Source organism: Hippocampus bargibanti, linkage group LG06 (genome assembly GCF_051943395.1).
Source record: "Hippocampus bargibanti isolate YZ-2025 linkage group LG06, ASM5194339v1, whole genome shotgun sequence".
Classification (NCBI taxonomy): Eukaryota; Metazoa; Chordata; class Actinopteri; order Syngnathiformes; family Syngnathidae; genus Hippocampus; species Hippocampus bargibanti.
In genome coordinates, this window is record NC_142739.1 from 16,644,803 (window position 1) to 16,669,239 (window position 24,437).

Below are 24,437 nucleotides of genomic sequence, written 5' to 3' on the forward strand. Positions count from 1 at the left end.
GCTGGCAAGCGCCAAGGCAATGCGGATGCCCTCTCCCGAAGGGAGGCCTTCCTGGCCTGTTTCGCATCCTTCACCCCGCCGAGGACGTCGGTCTTAAGGGGGGGGGGGGGGGGTTATGTCACGAGAGGCTGTGTCCTGGAGGGCAAATACATCCCCCTAAGATGGAGCCACCCAGAGAGTGTCTTGGCCCCATCTGGTGGAAGGCAGCAATTAAAACCACACACCTGCAGCTGATCAGGGCTTGATTGGCAAGCAAGGCTCTTAAGGCAGAGAGCCTCTGAGTGTGGAGCTTGGGGAAAGACAAGCTCGATTGCTGTGCTCTGTAAAGAAGTTGATTGCTGCGTGGAACTCATTGCCAGTTGGGACCACACGACTGGACACTGGATTTGAACCTAGCTAAGGTGGCTAGGTTACATGAGGAGGACGTCAAGAGGGGTGAGGCCTAGAGACTCTTGGAAAAGAACTCCGTCTTCAGTTTTACCTCAGAAGAGACTTTATTTGGATTTAAGTATCAGAAGAGACTTTATTTGGATTTAAGCATCAGAAGAGACTTTATTTTGATAAGTATTGGAAGAGACAGTATTCAAACCTTTGCTGCTTGTGAATTCCCCCTGGAACTCTTTATTAAAACCTTTTGTTTGTATCCAAACCTGTCGTCCATTGCACTTCTTGTCCTGTCCCGATGAGAGCTAGCCTCTCATGATATCACAACATCTACACTTGTCTGCTGGCAAAATACGTAGTAATATTTTTATCTTTTTTTAGAGTAGTTAACACCTTTCTCTCTTCTAATGATTTGTTGGACCAGGTGGTTTGGCACTTCTAAGAAGGGCTGATATTTTTATGTGCATTACTCCTGTGAGCTTACACAGACTTTAGTATATGAACTAAATTTCTACAGTTTAGCTGGTGCATATATATAATGTACAGTCATTGTACATTATAAACACTATACTACAGTGTTTATTTTATTTTTTTATCAAAACTGTGTGCATAGGTGAGGCACACAGTTCTCCTGTCTCAGGACAGGGAGCGCTGGTGATTCCAGAGATTCTTCTTGCGACTCCTCGGCTGCAGAATAATAGAATTAGTGACAGCATGCTCCAGTCAACAGTTAGCAAGTTAATTGCAACCATCCAGTCATTTTATCATGTTGTTTGGACTTATTTTCAAAATGGAGGATTACATATCTAAATTGAAATAATTTTCTAAACTGGACTTTCAATCGAAGCAGGAGATAATAATTAAAGGAAGACCAACACCGGACTGTATAGTTCACAAACGGTGAGGGACTAATGTAAATCTCCTGCACAGCTTCTCAGTTTTTGGCCCAGAAGGATCTCATTGAAACTATTCCTGATGTGACAAAGTTGCTCCAGCTCGTGCTCACTGTTCCAGCTACAACAGCATAAGTGGAGCGGCCATTCTCAGCACTGAAAAGACTGAAACATACAGTTGGAACAGGACTGATCAAGTACGGCTTTCTTCACTGGCAGTGATCTCCATTGAGACAGAGACTTTTAAAACTGAAGAAAGATAGGAAGGCTTCTACAAAGAGTAATCAATGCCTTTCTTCAGAAGGAGCGGCACATGGACTTCATTTATAAGTCAAGGTAACACGATAATAAGGTTTTTTTTAATTATTTTTTCTATGCTACAGTTTGTATATATAAAGAATTCTGAAATGACATTTTCAACAAAACACGTTAACTGTTGCCAATCAAATGGTGAATAAGCTACTCTGTAGAGTTCATATGTTTGTAAATCTGACTGTGATGACGTCAGTGCCATGAACCCGCCATGAACCTCATCGCGCGTCATTGATTCACAAGGAGATACTTTTTTTCCTGATGCCTGGCTAAGGTGGACTGTTCATCTCAAAAAGGTGCAAATATTTTGTCGTTGGATGTCATTCGGAGTGGTGTGTATTAAATAAGTGAGGTTGAAGGATACCATCAAGTCCTTGGCTTTCCACTTCCAGGATATGCAATGAATTTAGATGTACTTGAGATCAAATCAGGATATTTTTTTGCTTTAAATTCTCAATGTCCTGACTGCTGTCCATTTCTGTTATTTATGTTTTACAAACCTGATGCTGTGGTTAAGATAAAACGAAGGGCAGACCATGACAAAGTACCAAGTGGAGAAAATAAGTGACGGACAGGAACAGTGTTGGACATTGTCACTGAAGAAAATAAACATTTTACCTGAGGAGAGATGTCAGAGAAAATTGCAGCTGTTTTGACATTTGAATGCATGAGGCCAGCACATTGCTGAAAGATGCTGGCAGCTTACTTCCTGTCACTGCTGTCTCTTCGCATTGCGTTCCCTTTGTTGTATGTCAGACCATGCTTGCAGATGGATTGTGTCTATGTGTGAGCCATGTTACGCTCAACAAATTAGTCCTTGTCACTCATATTGACTGACTTTTGTGTAAATGAAGTATTGTTCACATCAAAGCATTGTGATCTGGTCAATAGTAGACTCATTCCAATAGTTAGATGTGCATTTTTTTCTTCTTGGGAGGGCGGGAAATAAAATGAGAATATTTGCTACTTTGCTTTCGGTCATTTTACAAAGACAATTAATTAATAAACCCACATTGCTTTATCCTAGGAACTAAGTAGTGTGGGTTTTTTGCCCCTGGCAAGGACACCCATGGCAAATTTCATGCATAGAACTCACCTGTCAGTCAACGGTGTAATGACAAGCCTTTCAGTGCATCCCAAAAATTCATTCTGGTACACAAAAGCTACATCTGTAATGCTGATGATCATTTTGTCTTGGTCCTCATTGAAGTAGAAACGACATTGCTTCAACCACTCAAAGTCTCCTGGGCTTTTGACATGTAGTCGGCACTTGGAAAAAATTGAACAAAGAAGAAAGAGGATAAATTGGGGGCGGAGTATAGATGTTAAAATGAGTCAGGTTGGGGATTATGAAGGGACAGTAGGGGAGAAATTAATGTTCCAATGCGACGGTGGGTGGAAGGTAAAAATAGAATGAAAGAAAGGATGTTTCATACAGAGTCTGAAATGCTTCTCCTTTACAGGTTCGCACTGGAGAGTCGAGGTTAAAAAAGTGAGTTGAAATATTACAAGAAAATGGCGTGAGTTTGTGTACAAAAGAAAGCAATGGTGGGGACGATGCAAGTCAAGGAGCTATTTTTCAAATATATTTATGCATTGAAGTAACAGCGGTAAGAAGGATGACTATTTCATGACTATGTCAGGAAGGAAAAGTGAAAAAAATGCTGAAATCAGGATAGGAGGCAAAAAAATAAATAAATAAATAAATACATTATGCAACAAGGGAAGTAAACTTATTACATGAAATTTTCTCATTGCTCATCGTTTTTTGTCATTCTCCTTGGTATTAAATGAGAGGCTTTCATAACATCTTAGTGGGAGGGGGAGGCCTACAACTTTTTTTTCTTGGACTATACCGTGCTTGTTAGTGCAAAGAGTGATTCCACAAATTTGAACTATAGCATTGTTTGCAAAATGTCACATCCATACTTACCAAGTCATCAAATATGTCCCTCTGGTGAACATGAATTGTGATGAGAGTCTCATACTTGGTCCGCTCAATAGCACTCAAGTCTCTTGTGGTCATATCGATCAGAGTATTGAGTAGATCTAAAAATATTTGATTGGTTTTAGCCATAATGCGACGGTCATATCGGGCATTACTGAGCGCCTCCTCCGAATCCCGTGTCCATATCATCTGTATGCCCAGCAAGCCCACCTGAAGAAAACATCCACATCATCATTATCAGTTTTAGCTTGCGTTATTAGACAGTTGTGGTGTTTTTAGCTTCTGACCGTCTTTCCTGTTCCTTTTCTCTTGTGTCATTCATGACAAGCCCCAATTTGTCTGATCCGCGTATGGCTGTCTTTTCAGCTCCTCTCCAGATGTTATTAAATATTGGGCGGAAGGGGGTGGGGAGGCCCACGATACAGGTAACTTATAATACAGCTGCCCCTGTGCCATGGTTCGTTGTAGTTTTGGTCCGTATGTTATAGTATGATCAGAACAGCATTTTTTTCTCCCATTGGACTGAATGACTGCTTTGAATTTAAGCATTAAATAAAACTTTGGTTTCTCACTTATTATTCGTATTTATGTGAAAATAGAGAGTGGCTAAAAACGGCTCTCTACTTGAAGTCACCTTGACGGGAGGAAAAAAAAACAAGAGCAGGTTGTTTGTTTGGTTTAAAGGACAACCGACGTCACTTTTTTGTTTCCTAACTGACATCAGAAAAACGTTTTATAGCATCTAAAATAACCAAAACACGCAGTATGATATTTTTATTCAAATGCAAAACACCAATAAAAATGACTTAAAGTGTCCAAAATCTGCAAAAAAATGAGCTGCGAACTGGGTATTTTCAGAAAGTCCCGCCCACAGTTCGTGACATCATGCCAAGACGTCTTGCATTGCTGGAGAATCAAAACAATGGCTTCAGATTCGGAGAATATGCTTTCTTGTTACACATCCAGTTATTGGATTGGATTGGATTGGATTTGCCTTGTGGAGAAATTTAAATTTCACAGCAGCAAAGTTATGAAAGAAATGAAAGAAGAAAAGCAAAACACTGGAGCTGCTGGAAAGGCAGCCACTCTCGCGGCGCCGTCTTGAAGTCAAAAGAACAAAAAAAAATAAACAACAAATAACATGACAACACAAAACCACAGAGAGACATTCATTCTTAAGCACTTTCTGTACCCTCTTTGTTACATAAAGCAGTTCCAGATGAAAGAGGAGGAGAGGATCAAAGTGTCTCTTCACCAGTGGATCAGGGACATCATGGTGGAATGTGCACCCCATTCAAAAACAGTGCTGGCATATTCATGCTGCCGAAAAGGCGCAACCGCTCAGCACAGTCTCCTCCTTGATGAATGTTGTGGTCAAAAATGCTGAAAAACAATCCGTATCCGTTCCACACGACGCACAACAACACAAATTGACAAAAGAAAACACAAAAACAAGACAAAAACAACAAAAAAAGCAAGGCTCATCAGAGCACTTGCTGATGACTGCCTATTCGGGCGCAATCTTGGACTCCTTATGAATATGATTCAAATAGTTCTGAAGAGGAAAGCATACATGTTTGCAATCGATTAAATAATTTATCCGTGCCATTTTGAGGCAACATTAGGGGGAAATGTCTCACCCAAAAAGAGGCAGAAAATGGCCACCGAGCTCCTGTGAGGAATTAATCAGCCCGTTTCCACAGGCTGATAAATTCCTTACATGGAGCTTGGACGCCCTCTTATGGCTCTTTCTAGTGCAACACGAGGTTTTCAGACCAAACAAGCATTGACGTGATGAAAGGACTGCTACAATGTGTCCTTTTTTCGGTCAGGGGCGTTCCTTCAGTGACGTCACGTACGGACCCGTCTCCAACTCAAAAACAAGACTTCCGGAATATTCAGCACGAGTCTTAAAACGTAAAATATAGCTATATGTAGTGGACTATTTGTAAAATACGCTCAGTAGAAGTAATTTGAAGCCATTTTACATATTATGGACACAACTTGTCCGGAGACGTCGGTTGTCCTTTAAGGCGCCAGTAATGTCTCTGGATTAGATCTCAGCGTTTTTAATGCACAACGTTTTGGTACAACTTTAATTGTTCTGCCCTATAGGCAGGGGTCCTCATTGCCCTGAAATTTCAGTTCCAGATCAGGATTACAGTTAAAATTGAAGGTATAACATCACCTTGGTTTTGGTAGTTAAAATGCATACTGTATCATGGACATTCATGGCTGCAATTCATTAGAGGGCTAAATAAACCAATTTTACATCATAACTAATGGTTGAAACTGGAAGCAAAACAAAGTATTTCTTGCTTCCTCAATAAAAATGTAACTCAACATTAAGTCCAGCAGTGACTACGTCAAAGTATGGCTACTTTTGACTCACTTGAGCAGGGAAGGAGTTGAGAAAGTCTATAAGTTGGAAGCCAGATTCCTGGATGGCCAGGACAGCCTGTCGAATGATCATGTGTAAAGACCTCTGGGATTCCTCCAGGAGTGCATTGAGCCAAACCTCAACATTGCCTTCTGCTGTGACTGGTCGATCAAGCGCCATAGTCGCCCCCTCCCGAGATGACACCGACAGAATATGATCATATACCTGCAGTGTGTGTTAGAGAGAGAAAAGGGAAATTATGGTACACCTTTAATGCATGTCTGACTTAAATAATCAACAATTTCATTTAAATTGATAGTATTCTTGTATTTTTTTTTAAGAATTTTATAAAAAAAACAATGGACTATAGTAGGTATCAACTACTGGCCAATTGATGATTGGTCTTATCCTGATCCCTCACGAGAGTGGGAGTTGGTGTACGCATGCACAGTTTGTATTACAATCTTTTATACAATGATTCATAAAAATTCACCTTGTCATGGAATCTGACAGATTTAATGTTGTCAAAGACATTAAGAAGGTGGGCCTGGATGGTATGGGAGTCAGAGGCCTGGCCCAGGATCTCAAGTAGGGCAGGATCAGAGACAAAGAAGAATCGAGGAAACAGCGAACGCTTCTTCTCCAAATAGCTGCGGTAGAATGTCAAGTAGTACAGTACACATAAACACACACTTTGAAATAAAAATAATTTTGGGGCTTGGGCTTGCTAAAGTGTTTCTCACCCTGTTAGAGATTTCTGGCAGATTTCAAGCTGTTCCAGGAGGTGAGGAAGCAGCTGTCCCATTGTCTCATCTCCAACACATGACTGGATCACATTGGGCATATCACGGGCCCGCGACATGATCTTCACCCAAGATTTGTCAATGTTTGAAAAACGCTTGGCTTCCTAATGGGCAACAAATGGTTTTCTTTTAACTGCAAATGGATATGCAGAATACACACATCAAGTACTTGGAAACTTTCATTGCAAATTCACAAGGGAATGCCACCCATGATGTTTATGAGTCAATGCAATGAGAAGACAGCTTTAGATGTTATATTAAATCATTTTGCTATTTCAGTGATTCTATTTTCCAAACATTGCTCACATGTAAGCGTCTTATAATCTAAAAACAGCTATTAAATATTTTGTGAAATTTGGAATACTCAAGTATTGGACAACCTTTGGAAGCTGTTTAGCAATGTCTCCCCCCACAAACACAGCCTCCAGGTAGATCCATAGGTTCTGGACAGTCATCCAGTTTTCAATGACGTCAGTGGTATTGGACAGATTCAGAACCCATTTCTGTATCTGGGCTTTGAATGGAGTGTTGTACCTGAACAGGAGGGAGCATCATCATGTTGGTGACACACGTTACGGTTGTGTAGCCATACCTGTTGCTAATGAGAGATCCTAAAATCATGAGACTGTCCTCCATACTGGCAATGATTTCTGATGTACGGTCACCTCGCAGTAACAGCTCTCCACGGTTTTTAAAGTTGGCAAATGTAAATGTCTTGTTGTCCCATTCTGCAATAACTTGTTTCAGTTTCTGCTCAATGTCCCGCTCCTTTACGGCACTAATGCAAATATCCTGCATTGGAAAAATCAGAAGTAATTAAACATGCACAATGTCTTTAGGGCTGACACAAAGAGACAAAGACCCATTCAATCTCATTTTTCCCTGATCAATGTGCAGAGGTCTGAGCCTGACTAAAACACATCTATGTCTTACCTCAATCTCTTCTTTGTATTTGAGTAGAGGAACCTCCATAATACTACGGAGCTTGAAAGTATCAGTCTCAACCTCAAATGTGGGCCCTGTCACCTACTCAAAGAACCAGAAAGATGTTTAACATTAGTAAGTGTCATGTGGTGTCTGTATTATGTTGCTTTGCTGACCTCAGAAATTCTTTTCCAGTGCCGCATCATCATGGCCTTGTTGGCCATGAGCTCCAACAGGGGGCAGCACTCATTAAATTCATCTATTATTTTCTTCAGGTCCAGGAAGGCCTGCCATTCCTTGAGAGCCCTAGGCAATTTCCGACATCTGGAGGGATTAAAAAACATAAAAAAACAAACAAACAAAAAAATGAACGAGTGAACGAACGAACAAATTAACTGCAGTATCTAACCAACTATCAAACTAACCAACCAACCAAATAAATAAATAAATAAATAAATAAATAAATAAATATCAAGCCATCAGCTGGTGGAATTTGTGTGTTTAAGTGTACCATCATCACAATCCAATAGTGGATGCAGTTAATGTCTCATTTCCTAGTGACAGCAATAATCAATAATCACTCTTCAATCAGAATCAGAATCAGAATCAGAATCATCTTTATTGCCAAGTATGTAGAACACACAAGGAATTTGTTTCCGGTAGAACACGCTGCACTCGTATCGTCGTCAAAAAACTGCTAAGTGGCACTATATAGTTCCATTTTGGCTAATGTTGAAAGAGTCAGTCACCGGTTCCCACTCAACACGTTTCACAAAGGACTCATTGGAGGGATATGCATTGATGGGAATTTGAAAAACTTCAGCCTTAATGCGGTGAACTGTTTGATAAGATTCATTTAAAACAAAGGTCATACATAAACCATTAAACCAAATGCCTTCCCTTCATTTTCAGGAAGAAGCTTTTTTTCGATCATCAGTCGATCTCTGAGGCAAAAGTCTGATTGTATTCCGATCCGATACTACTTCACTGCAACATTGAACCTGCCTGTCCCAACTGCTGTGGTGGAATTTTCCACTATGCTCCTGGCCACACAACAATTGATTAGCCCTACACTCAGGCCCGCAGCATCCAGTTTAAACCATGTTGTCTAGCCCCCTTATAAGCAGTCTCATGCTGACTTTCCAGTGTTTGCTTGAAGATTGACCACCCAATTTCAACCCTAGTTGTGTCTGACATTTCTGCTGAAAATTCCCCTTTACCTTGTGAAAGAAGTCAGCCTGCTTTTACCCCTTAGCTTCCCTGGTTTAGTATGCTTATCTCATTAAATTGTGAGCTTGGAGAATTTTTAAGTTTTTGTTTAAGTTTTAATGCTTTAAAACTTGCTGCTTTGATAAGGCAAATTACGTTTCTCACCTTGTTTGAAAGTCTAGTAGATCATTATTGATTTTCTCAATGTGCAAGTCAGCCCACAGGATGTCATTGTATCCATTAATAGTTTCAATGACATTGTTATAAAGGCCATACAACTTTTGCAGTAGAGACAATTGCTTTCGAATTTCTAAGAGCTCAGGATGCTGCGTAACAGGAAGTCCAAACAGCTCCTCACCACCGGTGTAGGTGATGTACTTTCTGAACAAGTTATCAAATCGATTCTGAGGGAGGAAGGAAAATGTAATCATCATCAATAGCTGTTGACTATGATTGGGAATTTATCGAGTGATTTCTGTGGAGCATATCATCTATCATACCTGGTACATGATAAGTCTATCACTAGCATCTTGAGGAGATAAGCCCTCGGCCATTGGACCGTCCTAAAAAAGAAAGCCCACGTATTATCATCCTGACACATTAATTTTGATTGCTACGTATTTGCATACACAGTAAAGTCTCGTTATATCGATATTCTCGGGAGTCGGAAAAAATATCGATATAACCGGACTATCGATATATCCGATCCAGCGGCATGTAAATTTTTTCCTTGCGTTCATAGAAATAGTATCGTAATAAGCAGTACTATCAATATAACCGATATCGATATAACGAGACTTTACTGTAATTTATATTGCTCTACCTTGTCATAGTCTATGTAAAACTGTTGGCAGTCTTCCATGAATATCTGCACGTTGGTGACAAGTTCACATTTGAATTTCGGCTGTAAGGCAATTAGTTCATTCTGCACCTCTGTACTCCGTAGCAACAATTTTTCCCACATGTAGCGAAGTGTGTCCACTTTGTCTGCTTCTTCTTTAGCCACTGAGAGCCCATACTTGTGAAGCATGGCATAAGACTCCTATAAAAATAAAAATAAATAAATAAAACAATGACAAACGTTTTCTTTGGCTTTTCATCGAAAGGCATTATTAATAAGCTTTGTTTGTGTTTTTAGAGCACAAAATGAAGCCCCCCACAGAGCCTTGACATCAACATCATCACCCTGAAGAACAGGAAAGAACTCCACTTTGTCCAGCAAGCCTTTAACATCACAAATATTATTCAGTTTATTCAAATTTCCCACAGAATATTTGAAAAGGTTTTTACAGAATAAATTAACATATTGTCTTCTACCATTTTCTACAATTACTAGCCACATAGTGTATGTCTTGTAATCGCCTCACCTCTGTGAACAAATTTCTAAAAATGCGAAACATTTGGACTGAGACAGCAAGAGAAATTGTCCTGGTTTGTATATACAGTACGCGAAGAAATAACTGCAGTCTACAGGTTTTTGTTACCTCAATGGGTCCAACTTGAAAGTCAATGGCTATTTGGTTTTCTCTGATCTCTTTGAATACTGCCATAGCAATACGAATGTCATCCAGGTCTTTAATTTGTCGATTCAATTTCTTCCCTGCTTCATCAACGAAACTGAAGATCTGGTCCATCTCAGAACGATATTTTTTGTTACAGTACAGCCCGTAGTCCACCATCCAGGTCTTAGTTTCAGCAGTGAGACAGAGCTTCAGATCCACTTGTAGAAAAGAGAACAAAACGTGTCAATATATTTGTTAATAGGTGTGCAGTCAATATAAAGTTCTTTGTAAGTAACCTGTAAACAGAGCTAGTGGCCCAACATTGATGCGTTCGGGCTCTGAGTTTATTTCCAAATGCAAGTCTCGATAGTAAAGAATCTGGCTTTCAAACTGTGACAGCATTGGACTACCCTGGAGGAACCTGAAAAAAGTGATATAATGATATACTTGTTATGAAGTACTTAACCTGCCAATGATTGGGAATTTTCATCCACCCAATAGATATTGTTTCCAATGCTCATACTCATGCATGCCATCAGCATGGTCTTTCCTCCAAATGTGATGATAGCGGCTGAAATGATCGAGTGCTTGCATCACCTCCTGCACACAACCAGGCATGGAAATTGAAAGTGACATGCATAACATTCATTTGATTACTTCTTATTCTTGTGATCTATCAACAATAACTTCAACTTACATTCTGCTACATACACATTTATGTTTCAACAGACAGAACCAGACCCCAAAAATACAAGATACCAGACTGATGAGGCCCATATGGGTGCGTTTGTGCTTCAACATAACCGGGGAAGCAAAGCAGAATCACCCATTCACACACACACACACACACACACACACACACACACACACACACACACACACACACACACACACACACACACACACACACACACACACACACACACACACACACACACGCACACGCACACACGCACACACACGCACACACACACCCCACACAGATATAGATTGATAGATCAATAGATTGATAGAGCGATAAATCGATAGTTTGATTGATCGGTAGTTTGATCAATCGATCGATCAATAGCTTGATTGATTGATCAATCGTTTGATCGATATTTTGATAGATAGGTAGGTAGGTAGATGGATGAATGGATGGATGGATGGATAGATAAATAGATAGATAGATAAATAGATAGATAGATAGATAGATAGATAGATAGATAGATAGATAGATAGATAGATAGATAGATAGATAGATAGATAGATAGATAGATAGATAGATAGATAGATAGATAGATAGATAGATAGATAGATAGATAAACATTTTGCATATGTCTAAACACTGATACGGTTAAAGTTTTTTTTTAGTCATGATAAAATATTTATTATGATCTGGTTGATTCACATAGCTATCCTTTATCCTTCAAAGATGTGTTCCTGTTGATGTAAAAATAAGGATACCTTTCTGTTGGAGACAATGGATGTGGCCAGGACAGAAACTAGTTTGACAATCTCCTTGTTCTCAGACACATTTTTGTAGTAGTTTCTGGCTTGGATCGGAATGGCTTGACTCACAATCGCTGATATCTCTGACACACTGCCATCTAAAATGAAAGGAGTTATATTATGTCATATAATTGTTATGAAGTACTTAACCTGCCAACGATTCAGTATTTTTATCCCCGCAGGAGATTCTGATGCTCATACTCATGCATGCCATGTTACTTTATATCTTCTTCATCTTATATAATGCTGGTAAATACATGTACGTGTACATGTACGTTAATTTGTTATTTTTAGTGCAGGTGGGGTTGGCGAAACAAACAAACAAACAAACAAACAAACAAACAAACAAACAAACAAATACATAAATTAAGAGCAAAAGAAAGTGAATTCCATGATTTATTTGCTGCACCGGCAAGGCTTCGATACGTGGTTGTTCCTTCTTCCGATTCACTTTCAGAGCTATCTGGTTTCAATGCCGCTATTCGCTTTTCATCCATTTTTCTCTGCAAATGAACCAAACATGTTTTATCAGGTCTTTGAAGTTCTGAAGTGCTTGATTATTTATGTTATCTGATAAATAATTACAATAAAAATAGGATGCCCTTGCATAAAACTTGTTGCTTCTGTACCCGCCTCGTGTAAGAAACACACCTTTGAGACCCTTTCTTTATTCCACTGGCCAACTCCTTTGCTAACGCTGACAACACAATCTACAGCTCTATTCAATGCTTGCTGGACGTCCTCCAAAGTAGGAATGATGGCAATGTTTGGGATGGAGAGGGTCACATTGACTCTGAAGATCGCCTGCTGGCCATTGCTCCTCCCACGTTTGGGTGATTCATTCTTACCTAAAGAACAAGAGAAGAGTTCCTCACTGCTGCAAATTGACAGGTTGAAAAAATTTATTAGGTCATTGGGTAGCAAACAAACAAACAAACAAATAAATAAATAAATAAATAAATAAATGCATGCATCATGTATGCATGCATATATTGTACATTCATGTACTGTATACATGTATACATGCATACATCCGAGTATACATACATAAATACATGCATATACATACATGCATAACAAAAAAAAAATACTTCATGACCTCATGATTGCTGATAATATTAAAAGCAAAAGCACACCCATGAAATGTGGCAGTGGGGAAGTCTGAATTTGCTTGCGTAGTGTCTCCAAGGTATTGCGTGTCAGTCTGAACAAAGCATCCACGTTACGGTGATTAAAATATGACAGCAGCTCCTGAGCTTCCAACTCCATCACTTGTATCAGGTCCCTTCTCCTCCTCCTCCTCACCATGGGGGAAGATGGCCCAACACTGGCAGGAGGTACCAACATGTGTCTAGAAGAGAGACGGGTTGCTGCGAGGCCCCCAGCATTTATTTCACAGGATCATTAGTTGCACAAATGAAATGAAAACTCAATACTGTTTTTTAAACATTCACTGTATAAGATAAAAGATGCATGAGAAAAAAAAATCCTATTCAAGCAGCCACTGATAAACAGTAAGAGACACTAGTGGAAATTCACAATTTTTAGCTACCTTGGTTACATTTGCCTGGAAGTTTCAAAACATGCAAGTGTAATGCAAAAATGGTTTGTGGAATGATTGTGAGATCAATCATGTGACCATAAAGCTTGGTTACAGTGGCTCTACTGTGTGGAGTATTTTCGGAAGTGCAACTAAATCAGAACTCAAATTCAATCATATTGGATGGATTGGATGTTTTTTTTTTTTTGCTCATCAGATTGAGCAAAATGTTCAAAAAATACCTTCCCTCTCCACATTGTCTTCTGTTTTCTTCTGAGGGCACATTTCTTCTTCCATTTTTTCACCATCCTCTTTTTTATTGGGGTCAAACTCCAGCAGCATGTTGATCAGTTCATTAGCAGCTTCCTCCACCTGCAGGCTCTTGGTGTGCAGACTCTGTGCTTGCTTGATACACAAGTCCTATTTATACAAAAAGTAAATGCATGAGAGGCCACCAAGAATGGTGGGACAACAGGTGATACTTCAGGCTATTATGGGTTCAATCATTTTTTTCATAATTTCTCATGATTTCATCATCCATCCATCCATTTTAAACATCACGTATCCTGAACAGGGTCACAGAGTGGTGCTGGGGCCTCTGCTAGTTGATTTTGAGTGCAAGATAAACCACACCCTGAACTGGTTTGCCAGTCAGTTGCATGGCACGACATTTACACCCACAACCTCACTGAGTGGGAACCAATCCCATGCTGCGTACACAAAGTACACAAAGAGTGTAGCTCAACACCATCAGCTACCTCATTATTTCAGACATCATTTCCAGTATTTAATTCTCAGAAAAAGTAAAACCTTTCAACATACACAGTATGTTATATATCTATCTGTCTGTCTGTCCATCAGTCCGTCCGTCCGTCCCACCCAGAGAGAGAGAGAGAGAGAGAGAGAGAGAGAGACAGAGAGAGAGAGAGAGAGAGAGAGAGAGAGAGAAAGAGTGAGGCGAGAGAGAGAGAGACAGGGAGAGAGAGACAGAGAGAGAGAGAGAGAGAGAGAGAGAGAGAGAGAGAGAGAGAGAGAGAGAGAGAGAGAGAGAGAGAGAGAGAGAGAGAGAGAGAGAGAGAATTACATTTAATTATTAAGTTATTATGAAGCAAATTATTGGGTATTTCGTTAGGCAGCCAACTCCCCCCTGTTCATGTAATTTACCGCTAAGTTTGCATTTACCCTGGTAGTCTTAACAAAGTTCTCATAGGTCACAGGCTCATCTTCTGGGAGAATGCACAGTGTGCATGTGCTCATCTCCTGCAACACTGCATCTATCCTGAACTCTGCCAGGTCATTCACTCTGTCCATCAACAGCTCCAGGTTTTCTGGAGGGGAGAGGGGAGCAAGAGGCAGTCGGAAATGATAAGCAGTGAATGATGAGACAGAAAGAGTGCACAGTGACAGGAGGCAGGGCAGCAACCAGATACAAAAACAATAATCAGAAGAATTGGAATACAGTACATAGGAAGGAGAGGCGATGAGGTTGTTTATTTATTATGAATATGAATGACAACACAGAGTATGAATGTCAACTTACCCAAGGATTTGTAAACAGTACTGAGGTACTTTTCAATGTTCATTGATGTCCAGTTGATGGAGGTCAATCCTGGCTGTATTGCCTCATCTACCTGTCAAATTAAAAATGAATTACTTAATTTACGCGAGTTGTGTCAAAAAGTAGACTGCACTGTGCTTCATGGTATCAGGTGCATAGACATACAGTAGAAGCGAAATTATCAGCATGGAACTCTAATGTTCATCATATTTTAAAAATAATTATTATAAAGTGGCATTTTGGGCTACCTTAAAATAGCTTTATCTATATTTGTGCAATGTATTGCAGCAGCGCAACGCTGAAGATAAATTCCTATGTCTAATAAGGAGACTCTATAGAGCACATATCCACACTCCTTACCTTAGTAACATGTGGCTTAGCAAGTTGTTCAAAGGCACTTTGAATCTTGCCACGAACTCTGGCATACTCATTCAACATGAACTGAAAAAGCAAATAAATTAAACACTGTTCATGAAACATGGTTATTGTTGACGAAAACTAAATATGATTTTTGTTATGAAAAATATATATAACTTGAAAATGTATCACGCTAACTATAACCAATAATAATTCGAACAAATCGGTCCTTCATTTTCACCTTTGTCACTTCATTTCATACAGAAATTTTAAATGTATTTATTTCAGTATGTCTGTAAATCTCTCCAGAGATTTGTAAATAGCTGCAGATGAAGAAACGTCACACGTGAACTGCTCTATACCCTATATATATATATATATATATATATATATATATATATATATATATATATATATATATATATATATATATATATATATATATATATATATATATATATACAGTAAAGTCTCGTTATATCGATATTCTCGGGAGTCCGAAAAAATATCGATATAACCGGACTATCGATATATCCGAACCTGCGCGCATGTAATTTTCTCCTTGCGTTCATAGAAATAGTATCGTAATAAGCGGTACTATCGATATAACCGATATCGATATAACGAGACTTTACTGTATATATAAAAACAATACTAAAACTTATAAAAACTATAAGAAAATCACATTTTTGGAACAATGAATTGAAACTCACGAAATGTCAAGCGCAAAAGCCTAAACAAAATTCAAACTAACGACAGTATATCAAAAAAATATCATAGCCCAGATATGAATTGACTCAGGTTATGTGTTGGATTTTTTTGGTAACTTTCAGCACAAATTTTTGCATTCAAAGATTTTTGTCTGTCTGTGTCATGAAGTAAGTGCGAGCAGATATGGACCTGTAAATTGTGGAAGTTTTTTATCAGGGTGTTTTCTTTTTGCTGCAGCAGAACAGCAAAAGGTGGGACCTCCAAATGGTTTCTGCTCATGCAATTTGCCTCTTTGATCTGCTTCATAATTTCTGCGTCAAAGTTCACAAACAGTTCTCCTGTGTCTGGTGATCGAACGAGCAAAGATGCCTGTAGGCCAGGCCTGGCATCCTGAACCTGGAAACAAGAGATGGTGGTATGCTGTCATCAGAGAATTCAGGGGAAAGAAAAATAGATGTTTTTCTTTTGATGAGAAGGTTTCTTCAGCCGTCATCTGTACAATTTTGAAGGGTTCGGCCGTTTCGCCTCCTATCCAAGAGGCTTCGTCAGCGAACTAAAGTCTGACTGGTCGTATCGGCCCTATTTATATATCCCTAATGTCCAGGCATGAGGTGATACCGGTGGGAGTGGGGGAAGTAGGCCAGTCATTAGTGAGGAATGTACAAACAATCAGTGGGGCCACAGGGAGGGGTCCTCTGCTCCCCCCAACCTGAGAGTAGGGACGTATCATAGCTGTGTCCGCCATGCCTGGACATTAGGGATATATAAATAGGGCCGATACGACCAGTCAGACTTTAGTTCGCTGACGAAGCCTCTTGGATAGGAGGGGAAACGTCCGAAACCTTCAAAATTGTACAGATGACTGCTGAAGAAACCTTCTCATCGATGGACCACTCCTGTACGACTGAGAGCTTACACAGACATGTTTTTCTTTTGTTTCACGTTTTGTCAATTCTTTACCCTCTTCATCCAGCTTTGATGGTAAAGTATCTCATACTCAAGCAGAACCGCTGCGAGCCTGTTGTAATTCCTAATGATCTTCTTAGCCTCCGGTGTGGAAAGGACGCCCGTGTGCTATACGGATATAAGAGGACAAGTCAATTCTAAACATATTCATGTTTCAAGACAGTGATGGTTCAGATGACGATGAATAAACCTTTTGAAACAAATCCATGGGGCCCTGAATTCTGCTGTATAGCTGCCGGGCCCACATTATCCGCCCAGAGACTGGAGGCAAATTTCGGCCTATAGGGGGGTCGAGTTTTTGCTTCATGTAGAGATTAGACACCATTTCAATGTCGCGGCCATAGTTCTTAAGCACATGCTGGTACTTGACTTTAATGCTGAGGTTGGGAATAGCCAGTCTGTTTTAGTGATACAAAGTAGATTCAATAAGTTAAATTCATGTCCGAAGAGTTAGCCATTCGTCACATAGTGAAGTAGATGTCAAACATCTGAGAACTTTTTAACGTGTAACAAGTGCTGAACAACAAGAGGCAGGTTAAGTCATAAACTGTGGAGTACCTTTCAAATCTTTTGAGCAGATCAAGAGCTTGTTCTGTATTTTGAATTTGGTCAAAAGTGCAATCCATAAAAATTGTCAGTTGTTCCTACATAAACCAGAGGGGGACAAAAAAAATACACGTTTTGCAATGTCAGGTCATAACCCTCTTAAATCAAAATACTCAAAATAACTGCTTGGTCATATTTAACCCACATGAAGTTCAGCGGTGCTTTTGCAGAATTCCTCATAGTCCACATCAAAGTCCGTTCTTCTCTGGTCAAGGAAACTGTAATGTTTTGTCTTCATCTTCAGCATTATTGTCTGTCACATCAACAATTAAATCAGGGCTCTCATTATCAGTGTTCTGATTCAGTGAAATTGGAGCTTTAACTAGTCTAATTTCAATTGTGTGTTATTTATGCATAAACATGAGACAACTGAAATTACACATTACCTCCCATTTGGCCTGTATTTCTGTCGTCTTGTTCATCCATGACAACAAAGGCATAAAGATAAAGTTCTGATTATTATGTAGAATGTATGCAACGTGATATACAATAAAGCCATATTCGTGTCACGTATCAATGTTGCAATCATGATGTCTCACTACATGTTTGTCGAAAATGTGGAATGATGAAACAACCCATGGTATAATATTTCAGGAAGATCTGAGCATTTGGGCTTTAGTTTGAAACAATCTCAGTTCTATCACTGTGGGTGTCCCTGGGGCTAATGTGTTTTGATAAACATTCCCGGCCTGATGACAGCAGGTGATCATTATCGTCAAATGTCCAACAAATACTCTGTATTTTTTCTGCCACTTATCACTATGTGTTACAATCAATTCACATTTCTTTATCACACTGAAGTTAGTGATCACTTGGATCTCACCTCTCAAATAATAAGTCAAGGAAGGGTTTGCAGTCTGGCAAAAATCACTTTGACTTTGATCCCATTAATGTTGGCATTACAGTCAGTCAGTATTATGTACATATTAACGCCTGGAAACCCATCTGCCTGCTTGTAGTGTCACATCATGAACTCATTCACTGCCATTCACAAATTTATTCTGGAATTGAAAATACGACATATAGCGCCATTCCCAAATTTATTCAGGTTTTGTTTTTTTCATGCTAGAGTGCCGATTAAGCGCTGGCCATGGCCTCTGCCGATGTTTTTTTATTTTCCACAAGGGGCAGCATTTCCCTTTTTTCCATGTTAGTGCTTTGTTCAAGCTTCAGCTGTTGTCAAAGCGCTATACAATCCAATATGTATGTATTGCATTGTATTTTGGACAGCCGCCCTCATTTCAAGCTCATATACTGTAACTCCAGACCCATCTTCTTCTTTTCCTTTCGGCTTTTCCCTTCACAGGTCACCACAGTGAATCAGTGTCCTCCATCTTCAGAGGTTCGATTCGCATGTTTGTTTTGGCCAAGCTTTTAAGTCAGATAATTTAGGAATTAACTCTCTATTTCTGATGAAAGAAGAGAGTCTCAGGTTTCTAACGCTGTATTGAATGTTTATGTAGTCCTAAAACTCAACATTATGTGGGTCCTGGAATTCAAGTTACAATGACATAAACCCTAGCACTGGAGTGGACACATTTTTGCACGTCTTGCAGTGAAGGAGTTAAATATGCCGACATAGTGAACGGTTTGTCAAGCAAACTGATCTTACTTGAAACCTGGTTGATGCCATCTCAAGTCCCTCTATTTTTGCATCCTGAAGGGCTGAGTAGGTAGAAATGGTTTCCAACATTTCCAGGATTTTGTTGAGTCGTCTCTGGAAAGTATCAAATTTTCCAAAAATGTACATCTCACTGAAGTCAAATTGTCTTTCTGTGGGGGTCTGTTCAAGCTTTGCCTTGGTTTTGCGGAAACATTGCTGGTACTCCTAAAGACATGCAACACTTTAGTTAGAGTGGGAAGCCTCATCGACTTTGCTCATGGAAACTTCTCTGAGTGGAAAACAAGGACTGCACTCGCTACCTCATTTAGGCGGATGGCTGCTTTGATTTTCTCTTCTACAACCTGTTGTGGCTGATCCCAAATGGAATTTTCACCATTGTTTGTGATGTGGGCTTTGCAGGCTGTTATCATCTGGTTTGTTACCTATTTAAAAAATAATAAAATGAACACATTAAAAAAAAGGTTCCTTTTTAACAATGCTAAGCACACGGTGAACTGGCAACACGCCCCATCCCCAGGATTCAAACACACAGCCCTCTGTGATGTGTCCAGTATAAGCTAAACACTCGTCTCCGTTGCCTGGACCTTGGTCTAGCAATATTATATTAAAATAATGGCAGTATCCGCACAAAAATAAACAAATATTTTAAAAAACGCTGTATAAAATGTGAATTTTTACCTTGACAAAAAGTGATGTAATCTTCTCAGATGTGTTGTAGTATGGAGAGATTCTGTGAATCATCCTGATGGCATTGATAAGACCTGGTATAGCATCAACCATTGAAACCTGGCAGAAATATATCATATAGGTATCAGTATGCCAACACATGCAAAACTGAGTGTGATGCAATATGTTTGTTAGTACACGTGTCTCTAATGAGAATAAACAAATTGTCATACAGGATCACTGTTGTAAAGAGGGTCACAAAATTTCTCCAGACTGTAGAGATACTTGACGTTATCTTTTGCTTCATTGGCTGACTCTGTGATCCTGGCATCCAATTCCCGCCACAACTAGAAAGAGAAAATTATCTTTGAGCTTACAAAGGTATGCATTTGAAGGGGATTCTTTGCTTACTTTGATGATTTTAGATTTTGCCATCAAGAGAACACCCAATACCGCCTTTACAGCAGTGCTCTTGAGTTGATCCAGAAGGTAGTTGAAGCGAGACATCCGTTTTTTCCAGTGGTCCAACTCAGCCCGTGGGCCAAGGTCTTCAGCTTCTTTTCTCAGCTGATCACTCTCAACTAAAACCTTAAGGACAACATAATTTGTGTTGCAATTTAAAAAAAGGTCATCTTCGAACTGGTCAAAGTTATGTGAGGGTTGATACCTGCTCAATCTGCTTAATCCATACTTTCATGCACCCTTCGATCTTTTCTATGGTTTCAATGTTGTTGGCTGCAGCCATGTAGTCTGATGGGTCTTTCAGGACCCGTATGTCAAATGTATCACACGCTTTCAATGTAACCTGGAAAGAGAACATGTTTTCTGTAATCTATGCAGCGTTGCATTGATGACTAAACTGCAAGAATGTGGCAGTAACTAATTAGATAATCAAAAATCACAAAATGTGTCTATGTAAATAGAAACTGACTTAGACAGTGAGCATCAACAGATTCATTGTCTTTTCATGTTACATTGTCACTAAATTGGGCTGTATTTTTGCTTGTACAGTCGCTGACCTTTTCTTGAAGACTCTCCTGTGCCCCCGCCAACACGGTCACAAAGTTCTCCAGGGATAATATGAAGTCCTGTTTCACTGCTTGGGTCTGTTGACTGGTCAGCTCTCCCCAGCCATGATTCATCTTTGTCAGTGTTGGTATGAAGACCTCAGAGAGCAGCTGTTCCACACTTTTTAACAGACCCCCTTCTGAAGTGTCCAGCATATTGAAACTGACATCCTAGAAAAAAAGAGTTAAGTTAATATTGAGATTACACATTAACCTTGAACCATTGTTTGACTCCTAGCAATTAGTTCATTAATATGGTTGTAGCTCAGACAGTTGTAAAGCTATACCTGTACTGCACCGTATCAAAAGGTGTTTTTATATTGTTTACATTATGTTATAAAACCATATGATCACGTTTTTGTCATTAGGTACCGTATTTTCCGGTGTATGAGGCGTACTGGACTATAAGGCACACCCCCACCAAATGATGTCTTTTCAAACTATTTCCATATATAAAATGATACAATAAGGCTTAATAAGGTCTTTATAGCAACATTTGAATGAATGACACGTTTGAAAAAGTTTTCCTTATATAAAGCACACCACATGAAAAGGCAGTACAGTAGCGGCTCGGGGTACATTTTATATATCACAGCATGGACCGCACACTATTTCTTCTACAGGGGAGCATGGAGTCGATCGCTTGCTGTTGACAGTAGTTTCAAGACCCGTTGTGGCTCAATATTGCTTCTATATAATGCGCACCGGTTTATGAGGCGCAGAAGAAAATTAAGGCTTTTGGGTGCGCCTTATGCAACGGAAAATATTGTTCATCCAGCACTCCGTGGACACAGGACTGACATAAATGAAAAACAATTAGCTATCATCACAGTGCATCACTTAAAAATGATTCTCCTCTGGTGTGGGCAGTCACCTTGGCCACCTGGAAGCAGTAAAAGACAAACAGACAGATATGCTGCTCATTTAGGCATAATTATACATCCACTGGAGCTTGAGGCCGCCCTTGTCTCTTTGTGCCCAATTGGATTGCAGTGTGCTGTTCTTCCGAGAACTTCAGTGAGATTCAGAATATTTCCTCTTTCTGGTCATCAATATGCTAATATTAGTTGTTCCATACATACACTATAGATAAACATTAGTCTGCCTTGGAGCCATTTGCTTTCAGTCTGTTGCTTAAAGACACTGCAATATAAATGCTTCAGTTGCATATCGGTTTGCATTGAAAAAAAAAAACTCCAACCAAGGTGCTATTATCTCAAGACTGCACTGTATACTTGATAGTATGATACAACCAAATACTGGCAGATGCAAACCAGCATGTCCACGGTTGTTATGCATGCATAATGTGACCATTGTTGATTATTATTCTTGTGGTCTTATGGATCCATCACAAAACACACTGTTATGTCAGTGGATCCGACCAAGAGCTGGTCGAACTAAAGGGAGACGTTCATCATAAAAATATGTTAAAGATGAAAATGCTTCCCAATGAAAAAAAATCCTGAAACACTGCACTCATTGTTAATCTTTTAAATAAGGAATACAATTCCACCCTTTCTTATCTAAAACAAGTAAAATTCAAGTTAAAGGAGCTCACGCTTATTTGCAACACACTCATTTAATTGTAACACAAATGGCAGCATTTGGAAGAAAGATTTGATCAAGGTTGAAAAGATGCCCCCACCCTCCAAAAAAAAGATGTGGTAATATTTGTAACGGTTGCTAACTGTCTTACTCTGTGTATGTTTTCAGAAGTGATCGCCTTTGAGCCATTAGCTCTGGTGAAGAAGACACACACGCCAGTCAGGGCCACATCTTTTCCATCAGTCACAAACACTTTGTGATTCTTGTTTTGACCAGGCGGCTGGGGCAATTGCAGGGACGGTGATGATGATGTTCCTGCAATTTTCAAATGGACATACAGTATGATTTCGGAACATAATTGCTTTGAGGGAGTATAAAGTATGTCCACCTGGCGACCTCAGTTATGCAGATTAAAATTCAGACTTCACAATATATAATATGCACCTCCATCCATTTGTCCACTTTCCTGATAGTAAAACATGAGGTGTAGAAGCCCGTCAGCTACAAAAAACTGCTCAATGCGATCAAGCTAAAAGTGGAAATAAAAGAGAAAAATAAACATTTATGGTCTAAAACATACTGAAATGTGTTCCAGTTTGGATCATGCAAAACTGAATATGAAATTTATATAATGCAAACCGTGGCATTGAATAAGAATCATACCTGATCTCCCTCCAGCATGGCATCCTCAACATCAGCCTTCTCCAGTCCCAGGCACGAAGCCACAATACTGACCACATAGTCGTGTCGTCCATCAAGCTGGGCACATTTGGCTTCACGCTCGTCCTTTAATTTTTGCTGATCAATAGATACGGACCATGTATTAATATGTCATTGCGGTTAAGGTACTGCACAGTAGATAAGTAGGAGTTTGGATTGGATTGGATTGGATTGGATTTGCCTTTATTAGTCTCGCAGTGGAGAAATTTACATTTCACAGCAGCAAAGTTATGAAAGAAATGAAAATAGAAAAGCAAAACACAGGAGCTGCTGGAAAGGCAGCCACTCTCGCGGCACCGTCTTGAAGTCAAAAGAACAAAAAAAACTAAATAACAAATGACAACACAAAGACACAGAGAGACATTCATTCTTAAGCACTTTCTGTAACCTCTTTGTTACATAAAGCAGTTCCAGATGAAAGAGGTGAACTTTTCTTCTCACTCAGGGCTTCACAATCTTTGAGTCAGTACCCAAAATGGGTCAAGGGTCACTTTGTCGGACTTTTTGATACATGTTTGTCATAAATCTTTATCAGTGGAATTATTTTATGTATGTATCAATTTCTACACAAAACACCACATTTCCCAGCTATATTCCTCTATTACATGCATTTAAACATTGCATCCCAAATTCAACTGATACTCCAACATCTGTTTCCCCTTTTTACCATATTTAACGGACTATATGCAACCCCCCCCCCACACACACACACGCGCACACGCACACACACACACACACACACACACACACACACGCGCGCACGCACACGCACACACACACACACACACACACACACACACACACACACACACACACACACACACACACACACACACACACACACACACACACACACACACACACTTTGAACCATGCAGCTTTTAATGTGACGCTGTTCATTTATACATTTTTAATGCAAGCTTCAAACGCGACCAGCCTGAAATGAGGAACTCTGAGTACGTAGTGGAAGGTGGCTCTGTAGGAGCAAATATAGAGGATATAGGGGAATGAAAAAAGCATCTTTTGAGACGAGGAAAAGGGAAAGATTGCCATAAATACAGCCATCTCTACTGGCGACAATTGTCTCTGCTGTTTGTTTGGTGACCGATTCCTTCCATTGCTAGCAACTGACAAGAGGCATTAACAGTTAGCCACAGGAGAAGGAATTTCTGAACATCCCTTGATATGAAAAAAGTCACTACCAAATTGGAAGCAAGTAGTCAAAACATAG

At 39.6% G+C, this 24,437-nt stretch overlaps 1 protein-coding gene across 1 annotated transcript in view; it reads right to left on the minus strand.

Annotated features, from left to right (window-relative positions):
• The window catches only part of dnah5 (dynein, axonemal, heavy chain 5), a 152,815-nt gene that overhangs the window by 109,524 nt on the left and 18,854 nt on the right, over positions 1 to 24,437 (minus strand). Inside the window, exons 2-40 of the mRNA XM_088997780.1 lie at positions 23,150 to 23,284; positions 22,931 to 23,015; positions 22,638 to 22,801; positions 20,894 to 21,112; positions 20,542 to 20,679; positions 20,286 to 20,462; positions 20,108 to 20,221; positions 19,887 to 19,994; positions 19,508 to 19,630; positions 19,197 to 19,412; positions 17,971 to 17,997; positions 17,730 to 17,837; positions 17,537 to 17,622; positions 17,169 to 17,376; positions 16,973 to 17,086; positions 16,202 to 16,408; positions 15,305 to 15,385; positions 14,927 to 15,017; positions 14,569 to 14,714; positions 13,629 to 13,806; positions 12,983 to 13,216; positions 12,498 to 12,694; positions 12,256 to 12,349; positions 11,802 to 11,944; positions 10,879 to 10,955; positions 10,652 to 10,776; positions 10,338 to 10,573; positions 9,677 to 9,895; positions 9,354 to 9,416; positions 9,019 to 9,257; positions 7,821 to 7,968; positions 7,654 to 7,746; positions 7,313 to 7,512; positions 7,101 to 7,254; positions 6,661 to 6,824; positions 6,411 to 6,567; positions 5,930 to 6,142; positions 3,523 to 3,747; positions 2,686 to 2,858 (exon numbers count right to left, since the gene is read on the minus strand). Of these exons, the coding sequence (XP_088853906.1) occupies positions 2,686 to 2,858; positions 3,523 to 3,747; positions 5,930 to 6,142; positions 6,411 to 6,567; positions 6,661 to 6,824; positions 7,101 to 7,254; positions 7,313 to 7,512; positions 7,654 to 7,746; positions 7,821 to 7,968; positions 9,019 to 9,257; positions 9,354 to 9,416; positions 9,677 to 9,895; positions 10,338 to 10,573; positions 10,652 to 10,776; positions 10,879 to 10,955; positions 11,802 to 11,944; positions 12,256 to 12,349; positions 12,498 to 12,694; positions 12,983 to 13,216; positions 13,629 to 13,806; positions 14,569 to 14,714; positions 14,927 to 15,017; positions 15,305 to 15,385; positions 16,202 to 16,408; positions 16,973 to 17,086; positions 17,169 to 17,376; positions 17,537 to 17,622; positions 17,730 to 17,837; positions 17,971 to 17,997; positions 19,197 to 19,412; positions 19,508 to 19,630; positions 19,887 to 19,994; positions 20,108 to 20,221; positions 20,286 to 20,462; positions 20,542 to 20,679; positions 20,894 to 21,112; positions 22,638 to 22,801; positions 22,931 to 23,015; positions 23,150 to 23,284 (5,879 nt within the window). The remainder of the gene's footprint in view (positions 1 to 2,685; positions 2,859 to 3,522; positions 3,748 to 5,929; positions 6,143 to 6,410; positions 6,568 to 6,660; positions 6,825 to 7,100; positions 7,255 to 7,312; positions 7,513 to 7,653; positions 7,747 to 7,820; positions 7,969 to 9,018; positions 9,258 to 9,353; positions 9,417 to 9,676; positions 9,896 to 10,337; positions 10,574 to 10,651; positions 10,777 to 10,878; positions 10,956 to 11,801; positions 11,945 to 12,255; positions 12,350 to 12,497; positions 12,695 to 12,982; positions 13,217 to 13,628; positions 13,807 to 14,568; positions 14,715 to 14,926; positions 15,018 to 15,304; positions 15,386 to 16,201; positions 16,409 to 16,972; positions 17,087 to 17,168; positions 17,377 to 17,536; positions 17,623 to 17,729; positions 17,838 to 17,970; positions 17,998 to 19,196; positions 19,413 to 19,507; positions 19,631 to 19,886; positions 19,995 to 20,107; positions 20,222 to 20,285; positions 20,463 to 20,541; positions 20,680 to 20,893; positions 21,113 to 22,637; positions 22,802 to 22,930; positions 23,016 to 23,149; positions 23,285 to 24,437) is intronic.